The sequence below is a fragment of the Dryobates pubescens genome, chromosome 16, assembly GCF_014839835.1.
Source record: "Dryobates pubescens isolate bDryPub1 chromosome 16, bDryPub1.pri, whole genome shotgun sequence".
Classification (NCBI taxonomy): domain Eukaryota; kingdom Metazoa; phylum Chordata; class Aves; order Piciformes; family Picidae; genus Dryobates; species Dryobates pubescens.
The window spans coordinates 1,987,592-2,010,792 of NC_071627.1; the positions used below are offsets into that span (position 1 = coordinate 1,987,592).

At 59.9% G+C, this 23,201-nt stretch overlaps 1 protein-coding gene across 1 annotated transcript; it reads right to left on the reverse strand.

Moving 5' to 3' along the window:
- Positions 1-542: 542 nt before the first annotated feature.
- LOC128897961 (maestro heat-like repeat-containing protein family member 2B) lies at positions 543-16,694 on the reverse strand. The gene is made up of 30 exons (XM_054168621.1): positions 16,644-16,694; positions 15,876-15,998; positions 15,533-15,698; positions 15,056-15,154; positions 14,725-14,876; positions 14,396-14,539; positions 13,090-13,182; positions 12,917-12,986; positions 12,693-12,806; positions 12,203-12,276; positions 11,662-11,781; positions 11,401-11,502; positions 11,042-11,221; positions 10,183-10,324; positions 9,513-9,568; positions 9,211-9,318; positions 8,970-9,089; positions 8,693-8,815; positions 7,919-8,074; positions 7,600-7,713; positions 7,251-7,318; positions 6,785-6,920; positions 6,584-6,679; positions 6,038-6,142; positions 5,698-5,821; positions 4,520-4,629; positions 3,949-4,101; positions 2,300-2,496; positions 1,671-1,808; positions 543-549 (listed from the first exon to the last, which is right to left on the reverse strand). Exons 1-30 carry the CDS (start codon positions 16,680-16,682, stop codon positions 543-545), a joined length of 3,429 nt encoding a protein of 1,142 aa, XP_054024596.1. The 5' UTR covers positions 16,683-16,694.
- Positions 16,695-23,201: the final 6,507 nt, after the last annotated feature.

Consider the following 23,201-nt stretch of genomic DNA (forward strand, 5'->3'; position numbering starts at 1 on the left):
CAGGGCTGCAGAGGAGGCAGGGACACGGGGGTCCAGAGGGGCACCGAGAGGCATGGCAGAGGCCCTCTGTGCCGGGGCTGACGCTGCTGGGCCATGGGATGTGCCAGAGGGCACGGGGAAGGCTGCCCTCCCCTGGCAGGGCACAGGGAAGCCCTCTGGGCACGTGGGGAGGCCAGCAGCGGGCAGAGACCCTGCGCGGTTAGCTCTCTGGGCACCGGGGCCGGGCCGCGAGGGCAGAGCTGCCGGCTGGCCCTGGCACGGAGCGAGGGGGCAGGGCGGCGCCGGAGCCCCCAGTTCAGCAGGCAGCCTTTGGGGAGGGGCAGGGTTCCTTGTCCCCTTGGCACAGAGCCCCGTGCCCCCCCGGGAGGCCGAGAGCGCCTTACCGTAGCTGCCGGCCATGCTGCCCAGGCTGAGCAGCACAGGCTCCTTAGGCTCCTTCCCCAGGGCCTTCAGCTGGCTCTGCAGCTCGGCCATGACAAAGTGGAAGTGGGAGCGGGCCAGGGCCAGCAGCATGTCGCCAGCAGCCACCTTCACCTCATCTCTCACCCCCTGCAAAAGCCACACAGGTGAAACACTCCTGACACCAGGCCCAGCCCCTGGCACAGGCCACACCCCACAGCTTCTCCCTTAGCTCCTCTCTGACTGACTCAGCAACCCTGGCAGAGAGCTTTAAGGGTCACCCACTCACGTTAAGGGCCCAAACCCTCCTTTTGAGGCCCAAAGTCTGATTCTGAAGGGTCAAATAGGCATTGGAAGAGCCTAAACCCTCTGCTTCAGAGTGAAAATCCTCAGCTTGCAGGGTCTAAACCTCTCCTTTCCAACCCACAGCCTTTTTAAGGCGTCACACTTGCATTTTTGGCCTCTAATCCATCACTTTCAGGGCCATAAGCCTCTCTCTCTTTCCAAAGTCTCATTATTGGCTTCTGAAGCCTCATCTTTGGCACCAAAGCCCTGTTTTTATAGGCTAAGCACCAATAAGTCTCAGAGCCTAAGGCCTCATTTTCATCTCCAAAGCCTCATTGTCAGGGGCCAAAGTGCCATATCCAGGATCCAGCCCATCTTGGCTTGGGCCCCAGGTCTCACTTTGGCCCTTTGAATGCCCATTTCAGGGTCTCAAGGGCAATCTGGCTTTGCAGGGCAGAAAGCCTCTCTTGCAATTCTGACAGCCTTGTTTGTACAGCCCAAAGCTTGAGTTTGCTCAAGGCCCACAGCCTTGGGTTTAGATCCCAAAGCGCTCAGCTTTAGGGACCGAGAAGCTCTTGGAGGCTCCAAAGCCTCCTTTTTAGGGCCTAGAGCCTCATTTTGTGGGTGAGAATTGCCAGCCTGGGAGTACAGTCCCTCATTTGCAGGGTCCAAGCCCCTCTTTTACAAGCCATGCCTGTCCTGCCCTGTGTGGTGGCCACGTCACACTGCTGCTTTGGGGTGGCACATCTCTCTTCTGGCTCAGGGAGACAGGAGGGGAGCCCAGCCTCCAGCAGGACACTGCACAGGGGACACAAGCAAGGGGGCCACAGTCACCGAGCAAGCCTGCTCTCCAAACCTCACTTGTGCCCGTGCAGACCCTCTTCTGCAGCTCAGGAGGCCTCCCAGGCAGCCAGAAGGCTGCCAGCAGCCACTGCCCCGGGCACAGCCCCACAGCAGCTGGCCACAGGCATCCTCGGGGCTCTGACCTGCTCAGGATCTGCAGCCCCTCAGCGTGAGCCAGGGGGTCTTCCAGCTGAGCCCAGACTGCCTTGTCCACCAGCAGCTCCATCCATTTCTGCTCCATGCACTTGTCCAGCAGCAGCTCCAGAGCCAGGAGGAAAACTCTGGCAGAAGACACAGAGGCCAAACAAATCCAGACCCAGCCAAAGCAAACCAAGATGCCAACCCAAAGAGCGCTGGAGCCGCAGCAGCTCGGGGGCAGGCTCCCCTTTAGCAGAGCTAAACAAACACCCCTCAGCTGATGCCTCCAAGCCCTGCCCAACCTGGCCTTTAACGCTGCCGGCGAGGGGACGGCCACCACTTCTCTGGGCAGCCTGCTCCAGTCTCTCAGCACTCCCACAGATGAGAATTTCTTCCCTGGGCCCAATCTAAATCTTCCTCGCTTAGCTTAAAACCATTTCCCCCGGTCTTGGTGCTACTGATCTTGGGCAAAGGCCTTTCCCCAGCTGTGTTTTCAGCCCAACTTCATGACTGAAGGGCTGCTCTAAGGTCTCCCTGGTGCCTTCTCTTCTCCAGGCTGAACAAGCCCAGCCCAAGAGACTGGTTCTGCTAGGAGAGGTGGCTCCAGCCTCCTGAGCATCTTTGTGGCACCTGCCTGCAGGGCTTCTCCTCAAGGCCATCGAGGCCTTCAAGGCCCGGCCGTCTCCAGCTGTCCCTGGAGCAAAGCTGCCTCTCCATGCCCAGCGTTCCACGGGCACACTTCAGAAGGCTGGGAAGCAGCAGGGGCAGCAGCTGCCTGAGCTCCTCCGTGCTCCTCCGGACAAAGAGCACCTCGCAGATGGCACGGCTGATCTGCAGGGGACAGGACCACCGAGGCCCTGCTCAGGCAAAGCCTTTTGCCACCAGCCTGCCTGGGCAGGGCCCCTCTCTGCAGTTTCTGTCCCTTCAGCCACAGCCTCGTGGCTCAGCAGCACAGAACTGCCCCAGTGCCCCGCACCCCTTGAGGCTGTCTCAGCCCAGTGCCCTGGGAGTCTCCACGGGCAGAGGGCACCCAGCCCCTGGCAGCGCAGGAGGAGCCAGAAGCAGCCGCACAGCTGCAGAACCCTGCCTGCCCTGGAAGGTACCGTCAGAGGCTCCAGAGCAGCCTGCTGCTGGTGCTGCTCACACCCAGAGCAGCTGGGCCTCAGCAGGGTCTCTGCCGCTCGCTGGAGTTTCTCTGCCAGGCGGCTCAGGATGGGAACCCCGAGGATGCTTCGCCCCAGGCTCCTCCACAGCTCCACCGTCTCCCTGCAAGGCAAGAGACCTTCACCCCTGAGCCCATCTCTCACAATCAGAAGATGCTTTGGGCTGGAAAGGACCTGAAAGATCATCTCATTGCACCCCCCCTTTGCCATGGGCAGGGACACCTTCCACCTGACCAGCTTGCTCCCGGTGGGCCTTGCACACTTCCAGGCATGGGCATCCACAGCTTCTCAGGCCAAGCCAGCCCAGTGTCTCAGCACCCTCACAGCCAACAATTGCTTCCTTCCATCTAACCTCAATCTTCCCTCTTCCAGTTCCAAGCCATCACCTCTCTTCCTCTCCCTCACAGCCCTGCAGAGCCCTCAGGCTTTCTCCTCACCTGCAGTGGGCCTTACAGCCCCCTGCTGAGAGCACAGGCAGGAGCAGACAGCCTGGCCACCCTCAGCTCTGCAGGCAGAAGGCTGCTGCACAGGCCCCCAGGGCGAGCAGGCTGCAGGCCGTGTGTGTGCCCACACTGGGAAGCAGGCAGGGCACAGACCTGTCCATTGGCAGCCCTCTCTGGAGGAGGCTGCTGAGCAGAGGCTCCTGGTGAAAGTAGGCGAGGAGGAAGACGGCGTGGAGCAGACAGGGCCTCAGGCTGCTCTGACCCATGTAGGCCTGAAGGGTGCTCAAGATTTGTGGCATCTGAATGGAAGAAGAGCAGAGAGAAGGGCTGGGGGCAGCCTTGAGCCCTCCTGCAGCAGGGCACAGGCAAAGGAACAGTGCCTGCTCCCTTGGCACCCAGCCCAGACCCAGCTCCAAACCTCAGCCCTCCCACTCTGCCTGACCCTGGCTCCTGTCCGAAGCTGAGCACGGGCAGGACCTGGGCCAGCAGGAGGCCCGGGACAAGAAGTGTCCTTGTCCCCAGCTGGAGCAGAGGCCAGCAGCAGTGCTAATGCAGCACTCAGCCCAGCAGAGCCCCCGGGCTGGGCTGTTTCCCGAGTCCACGCCAGCTGCACAGGGCCTGGTGCAGCAGCCAGCAGCAGAGCTGGCAAAGGGCAGAGGAAAGCAGAGCTCCTTTACCTGCTGGCCTGCTCCCTCTCTGCACTCCACCAGGAAGGTGAACACCCACTGCGACGGGACCCCCGGCCAGGGAGCCCTGCCAGGCAGCCGGCTGTCCAGGGCGGCTCTCAGAAAGTCCGTGGCCTGTGCTGGAGGGATGCATCTGCAAAGAGCCTGCAGAGGAGCCAGGGCCAGCAGAGAGTCACAGCTCTGCTCCAGCCCTTGGCAGAGCAGAGCAGAGGACCCCTCAGGGGACTGCGAGCTGGGCAGCCACGGCGGGCATCGCTTGACCCCCCTGTGCTGCAGACACAGCTCTTTGCATCTGACACAGCTAAGCCCACCTGCAAGTCTCTGCCCCACGGTGGTGTCTGCTTAGACACCAAAGCTGCCTTCTGAGCAGAGCACTCCACACCCCCAGGGTCTGCTCCAGCCTCAAGGACAGGCTGGGCTCAAAGCCTCCTGCTGCTTGCTGACCGGAGCTCTGCTGGGCTGCTGCCTCTGGAGGCAGCAGACGCTCAACTCTGGAGGGGAGCAGGGGGCCGTGGAGAGTGCAGGACCTGGGCCCCCAGGCCCTTCTCTTTGGGCCACTTACCTTTGCTATGGTGCCACGGGCCTGCACCACAGCCCTGGGGTCTGGGCTGCTCAGCGCCTCGCACAGGACCCTGATCTCCTCAGCCTGAGGCACCTCCTGCGTGGCCTTGGCTGGAGGAAGCACAAGGGAAAAGGAGGAGTCAGGGCTCCAGAAAGCCCACCTCTGGCCCCAGACACTGATGAGGGAGAACCCAGCTGGTGGCAGTGAAGGCCACAGGGGCCCCCAGGTTCCAGAACTGTCCACAGCAAGCAGGACCTGAGCCCAATGAAAGGCTGAGAAACCCTGGGCTGGAAAGAGCCCTCCTCCTGCTCCCACTCTTTCCTGGGGCATCAGGCTTCCAGCAGCCTCTGCCCCCAGCAGCTGCCTCCCTCCTTCCCACACGGGCCAGCAGCGTCTCTGGGAGGCAGGAAACCTCCCTGGGACTTCCTCAGCACAGGCAGCACAGGAGCTGCTGCTGCCTGAAGGGGAACCCTTGCAGCACAGGAGGAGGCTGCGGCTCAGCTCCCTCCTCCCTGCCCACTTTGCTCTGGGCAGCAAATTGCTTTCCTCTCCTGTGCTCAGGCAGCCTCTGAAACACCTGGCCCCTCCTGCAAAGCCAGTGTTCTGAGCACCCCCTGCCTCTCCTGCAACGTGGAGGGGACACACGGTGGGGGGAGGGAGGACAGGCCTCAGCACTGCTGACAACCTCCTGCTCTCAGCCAGCAGAGGGGCATGGCCCTGACCCCCCAACCTCACAGATGCCCCAGGGAAGCTGGACTCTGTGACCAGCTCCCAGGGATCCTTCCTGAGATGGCTGCTCCCCAGCACAGGGATACCGGGGCGGGGGGCACAAACCCAGCTCAGCACCCTGCCTCCCACTGCCCTCCCGGGGACAGGGCCTGGACCCAAGGGCCCCCACTGCTGCCAGGCCAGAAAGGGAGGGGAGGATCAGGCTGAGCAAGGCTGGGAAGCTCCTGCTCATAGAATCACAGAATTGTCAGGGCTGGAAGGCACCTCAAGGCTCAGCCAGTTCCAACCCTCCTGCCGTGGGCAGCGACACCTCACACTAGAGCAGGCTGCTCACAGCCACATCCAGCCTGGCCTTCAAACCCTCCAGGGATGAGGCTTCCACCACCTCCCTCCCTGGGCAACCTGTGCCAGTGTCTCACCACCCTCATGGTGAGGGTGGCTCTCCTCACCTTGCATTTGGAGAAGGGAGCCAAGGCAGAACCAGGCCATCTGGCGGGACATAGCCAGGCAGTCACTGCTCAGAACCCCCAGCAGTCCCACCAAGGAGCCAAGCTGTTTGCCAGGACCTCCTCCCTGCAGGGCAGAGCAGCAGGAAAGGGGTGGCAGGCAGCCCCAGCACCCACTGGCCACTGCCACCCATCCTGCTCCCTGAGCAGCAGGCGGCCAGGGTGGGGATGGGAGGGCTGCCCCAGCAGCCCAGCAGTCCCAGCCCCCAGCCAGGCAGGGCTCCTGGCCAGGCCGTGACTGGTGCCAAGGGGGCAGCAGGGCGTGCAGGGGGTCCCTACTCACCATGAGCTCCGGACACTCCTTGCAGGCCCCCAGCACACGCGCACAAAGCCACAGGGCTCTCTCCTTCTCCTGTTCCTTGCCGGATCTGAGCCAGCCCTGCAGGACCTGGGCCAGGGGGCATCTCTCTCACAGCAGGCACCTTGCCCTCCCCGAGACCCCTCTTCCTCCTTCTCCAGCTCCCGCCTGCCGCAGCCCCCAGCCCCACCGAGCCCTGGCGCCGCAGCCTCCCCCTCCTCGCTCCCTCGGCCGCCTCTGCCCTGGGCCAGCTGCTGCTTCCCGGCTGGCAGCGCCCCGCCTTGGCCTTCCCCAGGCCCAGCTCAGGGCTGCCTCGTGGCTTTGCCTCCAGCTGGACCCACTGCTCTGCCTGTCGCCAGGCTGTCGTGGCCAGGCGCTGCCATGCCCCAGCTCAGCCCCCGGCTCTGGCCAGGTGTGAGACGCAGCCAGGAGCCAAAGCCTCACTGTGCCTTGTCTCCACCTCCTGCCACCCACTGAGGCCACGACTCTCTGGGCCCCACGCAGTCGCCCTCTTGCCCCATGGCTACTCACGTGGAGCACATCCTCCAAGCTGGCAGAGCTGCTCTCTGCCTCCAGGAGGGTTTCCATCAGCTGGCCCAGATCCTGCAGCAATCCCCTGTGCAGGGACTAAAAGCAGGAGAGGAGAAGCTGAGCTGCTGCCCTGCAGGGGCTGCCAGGACACACTGAGCTGGGCTCCTGAGCCAGGGCTGGGCAGGCACTGCCCGTGGCTACCTGCATGTTCTCAGCTGCCCTCGCTGCCTCCCTTCTCCTTGTCACCTGCCCCTTGCAAGGAGAGGACACCACAATCCGGCAGCACACTGCCAGCAGGCTGAGAGCTTCCTCCCTGCTCAGAGGAGGCCTCAGCTTGCTGCACAGAGGGAAAAGGCAAACAGACAGGGGATTTACCAGCCTTGTGCGGAGTGCCTCAAATCACAGCTGGCTTCCTCCTCGTCCAGGGCCCCAAATTCAACACCCCACCCCTGCCAGCGAGGCTGGCCTGCAGCTCCAGCAGTTCCTGCCTCCCCTTGGGCAGCAGGCAACCCCCCACCCCCCGGGCTAGAAACCCCTGAGGCTCCCTCCAAAACGGGCAACACCCTCCCACTCCACAGCCCCCGCAGCTCCTGGCCCCATGCTTCAGGTCCCTGGGGCTGCCCCAGCCAGCTGGCCTGGGGCCACTGCGAGGCCCCAGAGCCCTCACCTCAGCTCCGACAGCACCTGAAGTACTCCATACGCCAGGCAGTCCCAGGGCTCCTTCTCTATCCAGTCCTGTAAGGCCCAGAGGCACAAGTGCAGCCTTGGCAGCAGGCAGAGACACAGGACAGCCCTGCCACCTCCCAGCCCTCCCAGGCTCTGCTGACAGGCACTGCCACCTCACCCCCACAGACCCCTAAAGGCACTGCAGCAGGGAGCCTGCTCTGCAGCCACCCGGCACCAGCACACAAGGGCCTCCCAACCAGCTGGGCAACACAGCTGCAGGAGCTGCTGCACAAAGCCTCGTGGCACAGCCCCAAACTCCTCTTGTGACTGCCTTGACTGTGGGCACTCACCAGCAAGGTGCACATCACCTCCTGCCTTGAGGCAAGCTCAAAGCTGCCGCAGTTGCCCACAGCCTGGGTGACGCTGCGGATGCTCTCCACCAGGGCGAGCTTGAGCAGCAGGTCCTGAAGCCAAGGAAAGCAAAGCACTCCTTAAAGTCTTCAAAGGGCTGAGGGCTCGAATAACAGCATGGGCAGGGGGCACCCGTGCAGGGCTTGGCTGTGGACATTGCGGACCAACCCTTCCCGGGGGCACCTTTAGGAGGAGGCCCCAGCAGGCTGCAACTGGGGCACCCAGGCACCCCTGCCCCGGCGGGCCCTGGGCTCCTACCCTCGGCTGAGCTCTGAAGAGCCGCAGGATGCTGCCCAGGATGTCGCTGTCCAGGCGGCTGAGCAGCTGCTCCCTGGGGGCTCGCAGGGCAATGCCGCCGCAGATGCGCATCAGAGCGGCGCGGGTGGCCCGGGCTCTCGCCAGCTGCTGCCGGACCTGTGCCCAGAGAGACGCTGCCAGGCCTCGGCCCCGGGAGCTCCTCCTGCTCCCCAGCAGCTGCTGCTCCCGCTGAACACCTCCCAGCAGCTACCCAAGCCTCTCCTGGAGCTGGGAGCTGGGGGCCGGGAGCTGCTCCCACCCCACGCCCGGGTTCTCACAGGCGATGGGGAGGAGGTGGCGGCCAGCACGCTGCTGGTGCTTCCAGCACTGCTTGGAGGGCTCGGGGAGCTGCCTGGAACCCTCCTGTGGAAAGCTGCCTCTGACATAGCCTCTTGTGCTCCTGCTCACAGACGCAGCACGGCTGCAAGCCAGCAACCCCGGCAGCTGCCCCAGTCAGGCAGCTTGGACCCATGAGGAGTCAAACCTCCTCCCACCCGCGACCCAGCACTGCAGGGTTACCACCAAACCATGTCCCTAGGGGCCAGCTCCAGATGCTTTAATGCTCCCAAGATTCTGTGAATCAGGGGGCCCAATGCCAGGACGTGCCCCTGCAATACAGCTCTCAAGGAGCAGGTCCAAGAGGGCTCCTCTGAAGGCAACTGCCCCACGTGGACTGCTGCAGACGGAGAAGTGGAAAGGAGGCCAAGCAAGGAAAGGCAAACCCTGAGCCTTTACCGTCCAGCCTGTGGCGGTCTGATGGAGCTGGCCTCTGGTGACGGCAGCAGAGAACATCAGCACCGTGTCCAGGACCAGGTGGAAGTGGCCCTCAGCAGCATGGGACACAGCAGAAACTACTCCCTGCAACCACAAGGAAACAAGAAACCCGGCACTGGGTGACCAGCGAGGGAAGCAAGGGGGGAATGGCAGCAACGTGGAAGGAGGGAGGTCTGGAGCAGCCTCCCTCTGCCCTGCAACAAGCAGAGTTCTGCTCAGGACAGGAGCATCTCCTCACCTGGGCCTCGGGCAGCTCCACAAGGTCTGCCTCTTGGAGGAACCTCAGCACCTGCCCTTGGACATGGACGAGGTCCTGACAGCCTGCCAGCGCTGTCCCAAGAGCCTTGTAGAGGAAAAGCTGGAAGAGAAGAGGCCCAGCCAAAGATGCAGCCTTGGCAGCAGGCCGGCCCCACACGGCCCCAACCTCCCCCCGCCGCACCGGTGCCAGCCCCAGCCCTGGCACGGGACAGGAGACAAACCTTCTGCCAGGATCCAGGGGCAGAGCTGCCCAGCTGCTGGCTCAGTTCCCGGCTCAGGTTCACGCTCCAGGCCTTGTCCTGGATGTGCTCCAGTGACGCTCGCAGGAGCTGGGGGGAACAGGAGAGGCAGTTGGGCTTCCCCTCCCCTTGGCCAGAGCCCTTTCCACACCTCTGTGGCCCAGGACACTGCTGGGGCAGAGCTGCCAGCAGCGGCCGGCTCTGGGTGCCTACACAGGTGCCTCCCACCCCTTTGCCTGCTCCTCTTTTCCCCCTCTCTTGGTGCCCCCCCAGGGGTGCTGTACCTTCAGCACACGCTGCTCCCACTCCCCCGCAGAGCCCAGGGATGTCTCGGGGCTGCCTGCAAAGCAAGACAAAGCAAAAGCTCTTTGCTGCTCTTCAAGCTGCCACCAAAGATGAGCCCAGTGGTCCCTGGGCCATCAGGCTGCAAAGGCCCTACAAGCACCTAGGCCTGAGCCCTTGTGAAGCCAAGCACACAGAAGGATCCCAGGGCCATTTGTCAGATTCAGGCTGGGCAGAGATGCGCAGACTGGGGCTGGTCCCCACTGCTTGCCTGCAGCTCCCACAACGGCTGCAGCCACTGTGTCCCAGCACAGCCCAGCAGCACACAAGTTCTCCTCCATGAGCAGCCTGCCCATTTGCAGCCCCTCTGCCAGCCTACTGCCAAGGACAGCTGCTGCAAACCTGGCTGGGGACTTGGTCCTCCAAAGCCAGGAGCTGCACCCCCTCTAGGAGCGCCAGTTCTGTCCCTTCCCCAGACACTGTCCTTGGCTGCACCCAGACCTGCCCTCGGGGACAGCAGCCCCCAGCCTCAGCGCTGCCTCCCTGCGAGGGCCAAGGCAGCAGAGCAAGCGGTGAGGAGCTGGCACAGTCCCCCTCCCTCAGGCTGGGAAGCTGCATTTTCCTGCTGCCCCTCCCTCCCCTCCAGCCTCTCCTTCCCCACCCGCACTTTACCTGCCAGCTGCTGCAGCAGGAGGGGGATCTGGGTCGCCCACGCTGCCTCCAAGGCGCCGTGGATCCTACTCTGCAGAGCCTGCAGCAGCTGCAAGGCAGCGACTGCGCGTTCCCTGCTCTGGGAAGGCTCTGCCACCATCACCTGGGCCAGGGCAGGAGAGAAGGCTCCTCAGCCACAGTGGCTGTGCCGGGAGCAAGCTCGGGAGCCGGGCGCCGCCCAGCCGGCAGCCGCTGCCTTCCCCGGGCTGCTGCCAGCCCCGAGCAAGGCTCCCCGCCGGGCCGCGGCAAGCACCGGCCTGCTGCCTCCTCCTCGGGGGCTCCCAGCACTGCCGTCGGCAGTACCACAGCCCCGGGCTCTCCCAGCAACCCTGGCCAGCAAAGCCCCTTCCTCAGAGCCCAGCTACTCACCAGCACTCGAGACAGCAGGCTCTGGGGAGCCGGCAGCTGGGCTGTGGGCAGGAAGAAAGCATCATGGAATCATGGAGGTGCAGAAAGGGTTGGCTTGGGAGGGACCTTGCAGAGCATCAAGCTCCAACTCTCCTGCCACAGGCAGGGACAGCTCCCACTACACCAGCTTGCTCCAAGCCCCAGACAGCCAGCCCTGGAACGCTCCCAGGGAGAAGGTCTCCACAACTTCTAAGGGCAAGCAGGGCCAGTGTCTCACCGCCCTGGTGCCGAAGGATTGCTTCCTTCCATCCAGTCCCCATCCTCCATCCTTCAGTTTCAAACCCTTACCCCTCGCCCTGCCACCACACTCCCTGATCAAGGCTCCCTCCCCACCTTTCCCGTAGCTCCCCTTCAAGTGCTGCAAGGGGCTCCCTGGAGCCTTCTCCGGGCTGAAGGGACACCCTGCCCACACCCAGCAGCACTCCCTGGGGCTCCTACCTTCCTCCTGGGAGTCCATGGCACCAGGCTCCTCCTCCTCTTCACATCCTCTCTCCAGCCTCTCAAGCAGGGCTCGCAGGCAGCGGGACAGTGGCACCACCAAGTCACTGTACTGGGCCTGCACCACGTAGTGCAGCAGCCTTGGCCACAGGAGCTGCGGAGAAGAACCAGGCAGCTCCCCACATGGGCATCTCCACTCGGCCCCAAGGCAAAGAGGAGGCTCTGCTGTCCCTCAGCCTCCTGGGGGGGGGAGGCTCAGGGCGTGAGAAAGGACGAGGAAAAATGCCCCAAAGGCAACAAATGGCCACAGGACCAGGGCAGAGGGCAACTTACTTTGGGCATCCCTCTGCGAGACACATCCAGTGAGCCCAGGATGTCCACGCACAGGGCTCGGAGCGCTCCAGCGTCTTCCCAGGGTAAAACCCAGCCTGGCACCTGGCAGACAGTTGGCAAAAGCTCTCTTCCTCAGCTGCCAGCCGCCAAGGCTCGGGCACAGCCCCAGCAGCGCCCCTGTGCCAACAGGACAGCCGCAGCGGCTCCCAGCGCAGCAGCCCAGCGCCGCTCCCAGCCCCGGCTGCCCCGCTCTGCCCTCACCAGGCTGCACGACGCCCGCTGGAACTCGGTGAAGACGTGCCCCAGCACATCCCATGGCCAGCAGCTCTGGCAGCCGGAGCTGAGCAGCTCCCTGATGAACTCCAGCACTGCCCTCCGCACCTGCCAGGGCACAGGGTGCTTACCACCTCCTGCTCCACAGCCAGAGGGGAGCTGCCTTGGCCTGGGGACAGCCTCTGGGTCTCACAGAGAGCTGACAAGGCCATGGCAGAAGATGTTGCTCCTGGCTTCACAGGTGGCCTTGAGCAGCAGCCTGCAGGTGCATTTGCCCTGCAGAGCACAGCCCCCCTCCCCACTGCACTCAGCCACTTCCAGCACACAGCGCACCCTCAGGCCCCCCAGCCCTGCCCCAGACAGCAGCAGCGTCACCTCTCACCAGCAGCTCTCTGGGGAGCAGGAAGAAGCAGGGGAAGGGAAAGCAGCCCAAACTGCTGCTTCCTGCCACGGCCTTGCCAGGCTCTGTCCCGAGGGAAAGGGTTTCCCTGCCTGCCCTGCAGCACCATCCCTTCCCAAACCAGCTCACCTGGGGGCTGGGGTCGTGGCTCAGCGACTGCACAGCCTCCACCATCCGGGGCAGCTTCTCTCTGACCGCAGGTGCTGCAAGAGATACGGAGAGCTGTGCCACTGAGGCAGAGCCCCCTGGCAGAAGGGATCCCTTGAAGCGCCCAAGCATCCAGTGGGATGGAAAAGTGGGGCCTGGCTCGGGCTTCACAGGAGGCAGCGGGGAGGCAGAGCCACCCTCTTGGCAGAGGCAAGGCCACCTGGTGACAGGAGAAGCAGAGCAGCTCCTTTAGGCACCAGCCTGCCCTGTTCCTCAGCTGCCAGCATTGTCCCTGCCGTGAGGCCACTGCCAGCTGCCCGGCAGAGCTCCACCCCTGTGGCAGGCGTCAGCTGGCCTTGGGAACCTGCTCCTTGCAGCTCCTCGGGCTGCAGGGGCACCAGCTGCAGCCCCTTCCTCCTCTCAGCCCAGCAGCCCCGAGCCCTGCCTTGTGCCCCTGGCCCCTGGCACTCACTGTCAGCGCGCAGCAGTGCTCCCAGCAGGCCCAGGGCTGCTGCACGCCCGGCCTGGCTGCCAGCGCTCAGCTGGGACTGCAGGAAGACCAGCGTCTCCTCGGGGCAGGCTGGGGCTGCAGGGAGCAAATGGAGTTCTGCAGGAGCAGGCAGCTGCCTCTGCCCGCCCAGGGCTGGCACACAGCGGCCCTGGCACGCTGGGGCCTCTCCCGGGGGCTCTCCTTACCCTGCAGCACGAAGCAGCGGGACAGCAGCGCCCGGTGGGCAGGGCCAGGCTCCTTGCACACGCCAGAGAGCTGTGGGCACAAGGTCCCAGTTCCAGAGGGGCAGCTCTGGCCCCTCCACGGCAATTCAGGGCCGCGGGCCCCAGGCTGGTGGCGGGGCCAGGGCTGCCCTTACCTGGCGGTGCACAGCACTGCTGATGGCAAGAGAGGTGCCCTCTGGCACTGGGCTCCCAAGTCCTTCCAGGATCTCCAGGACGTAGCTGAGGCTCTACAAAAGGATGGGGCAGGAAAAGGAGGCTACAGCCACCGAAAGGCACTTGGGATGGCAGGAGCTCGGCTCTGCTCTCACCCAAAGAGCCCAGGAAGCCTCAGGTGTCCTCTGCTCTCCCTCCTCCTTCTGCCAGAGCTTCCCAGCTCCTCCTGGCACCCCACAGCTCCCCAGTGCCTCCTGGTACTCGCCCAGCCCCAGCCCAGCAGCCATAGAATACATAGAATACATAGAATAAACCAGGTTGGAAGAGACCTTCAAGATCATCGCGTCCAACCCATCACCAATCCAACACCGCCCAAGCAACTAACCCACAGCACCAAGCACCCCGTCAAGTCTTCTCCTAAAAACCTCCAGTGATGGCGACTCCACCACCTCCCCAGGCAGCCCATTCCAATGTGCAATCACTCTTTCTGTATAGAACTTTTTTCTAACATCCAGCCTGAACCTCCCCTGGCGCAGCCTGAGACTGTGTCCTCTTGTTCTGGTACTGCTTGCCTGGGAGAAGAGACCAACATCCGCCTGTCTACAACCTCCCTTCAGGTAGTTGTAGAGAGTAATAAGGTCACCCCTGAGTCTCCTCTTCTCCAGGCTAAGCAACCCCAGCTCCCTCAGCCTCTCCTCATAGGGCTTATGTTCCAAACCCCTCACCAACTTTGTTGCTCTTCTCTGGACTCGTTCCAGCAAGTCAACCTCCTTCCTAAACTGAGGGGCCCAGAACTGGACACAGTACTCGAGGTGCGGCCTAACCAGTGCAGTGTACAGGGGCAGAATGACCTCCCTGCTCCTGCTGGCCACACTGTTCCTGATGCAGGCCAGGATGCCATTGGCCCTCTTAGCTGCCTGGGCACACTGCAGCCTCATGTTCAGTCTACCGTCGACCAGCACCCCCAGGTCCCTCTCAGCCTGACTGCTCTCCAGCCACTCTGACCCCAGCCTGTAGCTCTGCATGGGGTTGCTGTGGCCAATGTGCAGAACCCGGCACTTGGATGTGTTAAATCTCATGCTGTTGGACTCTGCCCATCTGCCCAGCCTGTCGAGGTCCCTCTGCAGAGCCTCTCTACCCTCCAGCAGATCAACTCCTGCCCCCAGCTTGGTGTCGTCAGCAAATTTACTGATGATGGACTCGATGCCCTCGTCCAGATCATCAATAAAGATGTTAAAGAGCCCTGCAGATGCAGATGCAGATGCCGCGCCCTGCAGCACCTCTCACCTTGGAGACCCGGGAGGTGTCTTGGACCTCCTGATACTGCTGCAGGAGCCAGGGCAGCTGCTGCCAGGCCTGCTCTCGGTGCTGCTTCCCCTGCAGAAGGAGTCCCATCATGGCGGCCATCGCCCCGACAACAGCCTGCTTGTCCTGCAGAAGGAAGGCAGAGGCCCTGCTTGCAGCCTGCAGCTCTGCCTGCTGCTCAGCGGCCCCGGGACACCAGCCTGCCCTTTCCCTGTGCCCTGCAGAGCTCACTCCAGAGAGGACATCTCCCCAGCCCACACCCCAGCCCTCCCTGCAGCAAGGCCCCAGGCCTGGAGAGCAGCACTTCTCACCTCCTCCTCCTCACAGCCCAGCCAGTTGGCCACCATGTAGCAGAAGGCAGGGTAGAAGTCGTCACAGAGCTGCGCTGCCCGGGGCCCGGGGCAGGAGCCTTGCTCTGGGCTGCAGATGCACCTCTGGACCCCTTTGGACCACTGCTCCAGAACTGCCCCAGCAGAAAGGGACAGGCAGCACGTGAGAGGCTGCAGCAAGGCAGGGGCACAGACCCACCGCATCCTCTAGGCTGGGCAAGACCCTGGAGGTCATCGAGCCCAAGCCTCCAGCCAGGAGATGCCACGGAGGGAGGCAGCCAGAGCCAGCCCAGCCCCTGCCCGGGACACTCACCGCAGCAGGCGGCGCGCAGCACCCGGCCGCTCCCCGCCTGGCTCATGGCGGCGTGCAGGGCAGGCAGCGTCACCCCCACGAAGGGCAGGCACCGCAGGGCTGCAGAGGAGGCAGGGACACGGGGGTCCAGAGGGGCACCGAGAGGCATGGCAGAGGCCCTCTGTGCCGGGGCTGACGCTGCTGGGCCATGGGATGTGCCAGAGGGCACGGGGAAGGCTGCCCTCCCCTGGCAGGGCACAGGGAAGCCCTCTGGGCACGTGGGGAGGCCAGCAGCGGGCAGAGAGCCTGCGCGGTTAGCTCTCTGGGCACCGGGGCCGGGCCGCGAGGGCAGAGCTGCCGGCTGGCCCTGGCACGGAGCGAGGGGGCAGGGCGGCGCCGGAGCCCCCAGTTCAGCAGGCAGCCTTTGGGGAGGGGCAGGGTTCCTTGTCCCCTTGGCACAGAGCCCCGTGCCCCCCCGGGAGGCCGAGAGCGCCTTACCGTAGCTGCCGGCCATGCTGCCCAGGCTGAGCAGCACAGGCTCCTTAGGCTCCTTCCCCAGGGCCTTCAGCTGGCTCTGCAGCTCGGCCATGACAAAGTGGAAGTGGGAGCGGGCCAGGGCCAGCAGCATGTCGCCAGCAGCCACCTTCACCTCATCTCTCACCCCCTGCAAAAGCCACACAGGTGAAACACTCCTGACACCAGGCCACACCCCACAGCTTCTCCCTTAGCTCCTCTCTGACTGAGGAACATCTCTGAGCTGCTCTCTCCTGCTCCATGGCCCCATGAAAGCCCAGGGCTGGGGGCAGGCTGCTGTGGCGGCCGTGGAAGAGGCCAGGCTGACCTGGGCTGCTCGCATGTCCCTGGACGCCTCTGCTATCAGCCGGTTCACAACTCCGCTTGGCAAGCAGCCGTCCTGCCCCTGCAGGAGGCTCTCCAGCTCCTGGTAGCTCTCCACTCGGTCACCCTGCGCACAGACCACAGTGGGCAGGGATGGGATGGAGAATCCCAGACTCACAGAATTGTTTGAGGTGGAAAAGACCTTGAAGCACATCGAGTCCAAGCCTTAACGGGCATGGCCGAGTCCCGCAGTACAGCAAGGCTCTAAGGGCCAAACGTCCTCCAAACCCTTCCAGGCATGGGGACTCCACTGCTGCCCTGGGCAGCCTCTTCCAGAGCCTGACAAGGCTTTGGGGGAAGAAATTGCTTCTCATCTCCAAACTGAACATCCCCTGGCGTCACCTGAGGTCATTTCCTCTTGTCCTGTCCCTTGTTACTGGGGCAAGAACCCAACCCCACCCTGGCTCCAGCCTCCCTTGAGGGAGTTGAAGAGAGCCAGAAGGTCTCCCCTTGGCCTCCTGTTCTCCAGCCTCAACCACCCCATTTCTCTTAGCTGCCCCTCACAAGCTTGGTGCTGGGGTCTGTGCCAGAGGCTTTGCCTTGCTCAGGGCAGTGCTGCCAGCTCCTGGGCAAAGGAAGGAGGGAGTGATGCCGTTGGTCCGTCTTGAGCAGCCAGGATCAGCACTTGGGGACAGCAGAGGTGACAGCAGCTTCCTCTGCTGCAGCACCCAGGAAGCCAGGGGCACAGACGGAAGCCCTCCCTCCATCTCACCTCATGGTCTTGCAGTTGCCTTAGCAGAGAAGTCCCCATGGCCACAAAGGTGGTGACAGCCACGGAGACAGTGCCCATGGCCTGGCCTTCATCCGCAGGAGATGCAGGTCTGGGCTGGGAGCCCAGACAGGAGCAGAGAGCTGCAAGAGAAGACAGCCACGGGGCTTTGCCTCCCCTCCATGGGGCCAGCCTCCCCCGGCACCACCAGCCTGTGCTGGGCTGTACTGGCCAGAGGGCAGTCAGTGGGGTGAGGGGAGGGACTCTGCCCTTCACTGCAGCACTGGGAAGACCACCCTGGGGGACTGGGCTCATTCTGGGCTCCAGAATGGCAGCGAGGGGCCCGAGGGTGATTGGGGGATGGGCACGGGCTGTGGGAGGAGAGGCTGGGAGGGCTGGGGCTGGGCAGCCCCCACCAGAGCCAGCTTGTCTCTGAACAGTGCCCAGCTGCCCCATGGAGGGCAGGGAGGGGATGGCCTCAGAGCCCTCTTGGAACTGCCTGGCAGCAGGAAGAGAGGTGAAGGGGACGCAGCTGCCACCACCCAGCTGGGGTGAGGACACCGCCCCCAGCCATCCCAGCAGCCACTCACCTCTGAGCATCCTCCTCATGGCTGCAAGATCTCCTGCACACACTCACACTCTCTCCACGACCTCCTTCTCCTGCCAGTGCTGGGAGAAAGTGGGGCAGAACCAGCCCCAGGAGCAAGATCTCCAGGCAGGCCATTGTGACACCTGCTGCTCCCTTCCAACCCCCAACATTCCATGCTGCTAGGATTCTGTGACCTGGGCCAGGCACACTCAGGGGGGCTGCCCTGGCCTTTTCCCTCTGCCTGGGCTTTCCCTAGTTTTCTCCAAAGAGGAGGCTCCCACCTGTGCCTTCTTCACTTGGGTGTGGTGGATCCAGGCAGCTTGTTCCTTGATTTTAATGGCTGTGAAGGATGTCAGTAACACCTGATATGGTCCAGACCACTTGGGCTCCAGAGGATGCTCTGAGGGAGATCTCCAGGTTCCACGTCATGGGCTGGTCTGCCTAACCCTCTCACACTGGTTCCCATCACCTATTTGTTAACAGTGCTCAGGTTCTTATAAATCTGCTGAACATACTTGTTCAACATTTCCTCTCTGAATTGCCGTAGTTCAGAAGGCTCTGGAGTTCCTACTACATAAGGTCCTCCAAACAGGATTTCAAATGGGCTCAACCCTTCCTTTGTCCTTTGCTTAGTTTGAATTCACAACAGGGCACTTGGTAATGCTTGTGGCCACGGAAGGTTTGCTTCCTGTCCAATTTTTACTATCTGATTTTTGATTAAATGGGTCATTTTCTCCACTTGCCCACTCGAATGTGGATTACAGGAGGTGTGGAGTTGCCAATCAATCCCTAAGATTTTCCCTATTTCTTGTACCCCCTTGGCCACAAAATGAGGTCCCCTGTCTGAGGAAATAGCAGCAGGTACCCCAAAATGAGGTATTATCTCTTGTGACACTGTTTTAGTAACCTCTGGTGCTTTGTTTGTGCAGCAGGGAAATGCTTCTGGCCCACCAGAGAAGGTGTCAGTGAGTACCAACAGGTACCTGGATCCCCCTTTCTTGGGAGCTCAGTAAACTCGATTTGCCATTGTTGTCCTGGATCACTTCCATTGCTAATCTGTCCCAACCTAACTCCTCTCCTTACCTCAGGGTTAGCCTTAAGACACACCTCACATTGTCAGGTTGCCTGTTCTGCTGTGGCATATAATTTTCATGCTAGACACTCCTGAACCAATTTCCCACACAGGGCTTCTGTTCCCCAATGAGTCTTTGCATGTTCCATGTGAACAGAAGCCCAGAGAAGGTTAGTGGGTGTGATTAACTTCCCATCCCGTGTCCTGGCCCAGCCCTTTCCTATCCTGAGCCCTAAGAGGTCTTTAATTAATTTCTGATCCTCTGTGCCATACACAGGGTCTGGCTCTTTTTGCTCAACTGACAGTTTACCATCTGGGATCAAAACAAACTCTGCCACCTTCCTCCCCTCCCTGGCCACCCTTTGAGCTGTTTCATCTGCCAGTTGATTGCCTCTCTCTTGGCCAGTATTCCCTTTTTGGGGTGCTTTGCAGTGCATTGTGGCTACCTTGCTTGGCTCTTGCACTGCTGCCAGCAGCCTCAGTATTTCTTCTGCATATTTAATACCTTTTCCTTGGGATGACAACAGTCCTCTTTCTTTCCAGATGGCTCCATGGGCATGTACCACCCCAAAGGCATACTTGGAGTCAGTCCCTATGTTTGCACATTTCCCTTGGGGAAGCTCAAGGGCTCTGGTCAGTGCTCTCATCTCTGCCTTTTGAGCGGAGGTGTTACTTGGTAGGGCTTCTGCCTCGATTACCTCTTCTCTGTAGCTACAGCATACCCAGCTTTGCTTTCTCCCTGGATCACAAAGCTGCTTCCATCAGTGTACCAGTTATGGTCTGCCTTTTCCAGGGGTTCTTCCTTCAGGTCAGGTCTGCTGAAGTAAGTAGCCTCAGTTGTTTCCAAACGATTGTGGGTAACTGGCTCTCCATCACCTCCCTGGAGGAAAGAGGCTGCATTGACCACATCAGTAACTTTGATTTCTATATCATCCTGTTAGGATGGCTTGGGATTGGAGAAATCCTTGTGGAGGCAGCCAGAGTCCCTCCTTGGCTTCTAGAACAGCACAGATGGTGTGCGATACCAGGACTGTGATCTTCTGTCCCGTTGTGGATTTGTGAGACTCTTGAATGTTAAATTGCAACTGCTGCCCCAGCCCTCAGGCATCCTGGCCTTGCCTCGCTTACTTCATCCACTTGTTTAGAGAGGTGTGCCACCACTCTTCGGTAGGGTCCTAAGGTTTGTGCTAGGGCTCAGATTGCTATCCCTTGGCTTTCATGGGAATGCAGTAAAAAGGGTTTGGTGACATCAGGTAGGCCTAGTGCTGGTGCCCTCATCAATTCTTTCCTTAAGGTATGGAAAGCTTGTTCAGCTTCTCCACTCCATTGCAAGCCTTATCAGTCTCTTCCAATAATTCATAGAGCGATTTCACAAGCAGGCACCACCCTGTCATTCCCAAGAAGGTTTGCAGTGCCTGTACTGCATTTGGCAGTGGGATAGAACAGATGGCCTCCTTTCTTTATCTAGGAATTCTGAAGGTGATTCACCAGGCCCTTGTCTGACCAGCTGATTGCTTTTGGAATGGCTTTTTCCATTCCCCTGGCTACAAATTCCCGGTATTCTTCCAGCCCAGTTCTTTGCAGGGTATCATTTGTATTCCATCCTGGATTTGTATTCCATCCCCTGCATTTCAATTCTTTCTGTTGCCAGCTCCAATCCATGTTTTTCAGTTAATTGTTTTTCTGTTTCAGTCACTTGTGCTAATAATAACTGGGTATCATCCCAGTCTGGATTGTGCTGCCTGATCATGAATCGAAAATGAGTATCTGTCCCTGTAGGCTCATTATGATCATTTCTACCCTTTTCTCTCCAGCTAACCAAATCCTGACTTGTAAAGGGCACCTTAATCCAGACTGGGTCACCCTCCGGCCCTGCCGCTTGTCGCAGAGGGGCCTGAATGGGTATCTGGGGAGCCGGGGCAGTCGCTGGATGTCCCCGGCTCCTTCTAGCCACTGGGCTTCCCAGAGCACGGGTTGTGGAACTGACTCCAGTACCACTATCAGAATCACTGCTGCTCCCAGAACTTTCTACATTATTTCCTGGACCCGCTGTCACTACCCCTTGCAATTTTCCTGGAGAGTGATAAAATTGAGACAGGTCTTTTGATTCCTCAAGTTTAGGACATCTCTGCCCTGCGCTGCACGCAGAACAACACCTGTTCAAGCCCGCCTTCCTCTTGTTCTTGGCCTTGTTTTCCTTTTCAAGGGCAAAACCCATTGGATCTGAGGGAGCTCTAATACCACAGTCCCTTTGAAGCTCAGGATGTTCTCGGAGCTAGAAAAACATATCAGCATATATTGACTCACCCCATTTTTGTTCCCTTTTTAAAAACAGCATCAATTGCAGTAAAGTGTCATCCTCCAGACTCCCATTTCCAGGCCATTTTCCTCCACTGTCTAATTTATATAATGGCCACCACCGGGTACAGAATTTAATTAGAGTCTTTTGGTTTGTTGATCCTCCTGGAGGGCCTCCAGTTTCCTCCCAGCAGGCAAGTATGCAACCAAGTGCGCTATGTCTTGGGATCTCACGACTTTGTCTCCCTCCCATTTTACACAACACGGTACTGCCTTTTCACAACACACAGAACACGTGACAAATACAACTACAACAATCATGACCGTCCCTAAATACACAATTATTGGCCACACTCCCAGTCACAAGTTTCACTTCATCCATCACTAGCCGTGCTCCTCGCTGTGGTGGGTTGAGAGAAGGCCCAGCTCTCCCTCCCCCACAAAGAAAGAAACCACAGCTAGCTCAGTTGGAGAAGCAAAGGGATAAAGCTGTATTCACAAGCAATATGGAATGCAGGTTGTATATACACAATATATACAGTATTTACAATATATATACAGAAATATACAGCAAAGGAAAATACAGGAACAAAACTCCCTCCTCTGGACAGAGGAGGGTTCCCCCCTGTACCCCTCTCTCTCCCCCCTCCCTCCCTTTTTTCCCCAAAAAGGGTTAGAGAGAGAAAAGGCAGTTATTAAGGAAGAGAATTCTTATTAGGCCTCCAAGTGCATGCAGGATTAATGCTAATCTGGTATTCAAGGTCAGAACTCCGGCTAGTTGCTCAGAAGCAGACAGGCTGGAAAGGGAGAACAGAGAGGAGCTGAGAAAGATTTCCAACTGAATTAAGACTTAAAGTTGCATTCTAATCTACCAATGAAATTCGTTTAGACCTATCTTTGTTTTCGTGATTATTTGTAATGGGTTGGGGCAGATCCCCTCCCCACCACAGGCAGAAATAACGACTCAGGCAAACGGATTGCAAAAGTGATGGAAAGTTTAACTAGGAAAACAACAATAAACAACAATGAAAGTTTTACAGAGACCCACAAGCACCATGATAAAGAGAGAGATCCCAGAACATACCCAAAAACATCCCATCCCCACCTGGGGGTACACCCAAACCCCCCACCCCAGGGATCTTCCCCCCCCCCCCCCCAACCCAGCCTTGGGCCTGGGCAGGCCCAAGGGAGGCAGCTCATGCCATTGTACCTAGGCAGCAGCAGGGGACGAAAGAGGAAGTGAAGACCCCGCATGGCCTTTTTATAGGGGAGCAGGGCATTATGGGAATGGAATACCTGGTTCCCTGTGACCACCCCCTGGGCTGGGCCCATCCCTTGGGACCTCCCAGGTGTGGCCTGCGCAGTGGCATCTGGGCCAGCACCCAGCCTAAACCACCACATTATTCCAAAACATTCGGCCAGAGTGTTCCAGCAAATGTCCCTTTCTTAAAGGCACAGCCTCAAACGGTCACATTCGCGGAGAGATGGAACCACAGCTTGGGACTCCCCCTCGCCTCACAGATTTTTCTCTCTCACTGGCACACGCACACAGCCACACATTCACATGAACAATGTTTCTAATATTTTAAGTTCTTTAGGACGCTCCCTGGCCCCACACACACTTCAAATATAAGCAATGCTTATAGTTCCCTTCGGGACCCCCCTGGTCCCAACCCAAGAGCTCTTTTACCTAGGGGTGACAATAAATGCCTCTCTCCCATGTAGGGCATCCCCTCACGGCTTACGGACCTACCCCTTTTATGAAAGCAATACCTTCTCTTCGCCAGCAGTCTTGTCTGTCCCTGTGGTGACCTGATGAGAAGCGGAGCTCTCCTCGAGGATATCTCGTGAGCGCCCTGAGAGGTCCCGTGCCTCAGCAGGTGCCACAGCCAGAGAGATTTCTCCTGCCTGGCTCACCAAAATGATTTAGGGAAGAACGAGAATCTCAGCAAGTTTCACGTACTATTTTCAGTAGAGACAGGGGCTGAACGTACTTGTGTTGCCAAGGTGCCTAAAGGGTGTGTGGAGAGTAAAAGTACTGTAGAGGTTTTAGGAGCAAGGGGGGAAGGGTTTAAAGTCCCGGTAGTTAAGGATGTGCAGTCAGAGTCTGAAGCAAGAACTGGGGTAGGAGATATCTTAGTAGCACCAAGCGCAGGATGTAATTTACTAGGGAGAGAGTGACGAGTTCAATTGGACGTAGGGGTAGTTGAGAAAGAGGGGCAGATGAGGGTCAGAATATTACAGTGAAACACTGAGGATGAGGCAGAGATTAACCCACAAGTCTAGGCCAGCCAGTGAAGAAAATAGAGGGAGTCTATTAATCTCAGGAGAAGGGGCAATTGAGGTTTCAGTACAGGCTTATATGCAAAAAGCGATCTATCTAAAACACCAGAGGTGTGTTGGTATTTCAGACAGTCCTGGTGCTTCCTATCCATACAAAGGTTATCTAGCTAAGAATGACAGAAGTATTTCACAGAAAGTCCCAGTTCCCGTTTGGTCTTCCTTTCTTCAAGGGCCATCTGCCCCTTCCTGCATTCCAGCCAACCATAATAAGGGGAGTACTTCATCAGTTTTGTCATGACATTAAATTGGGTCTCTCTTT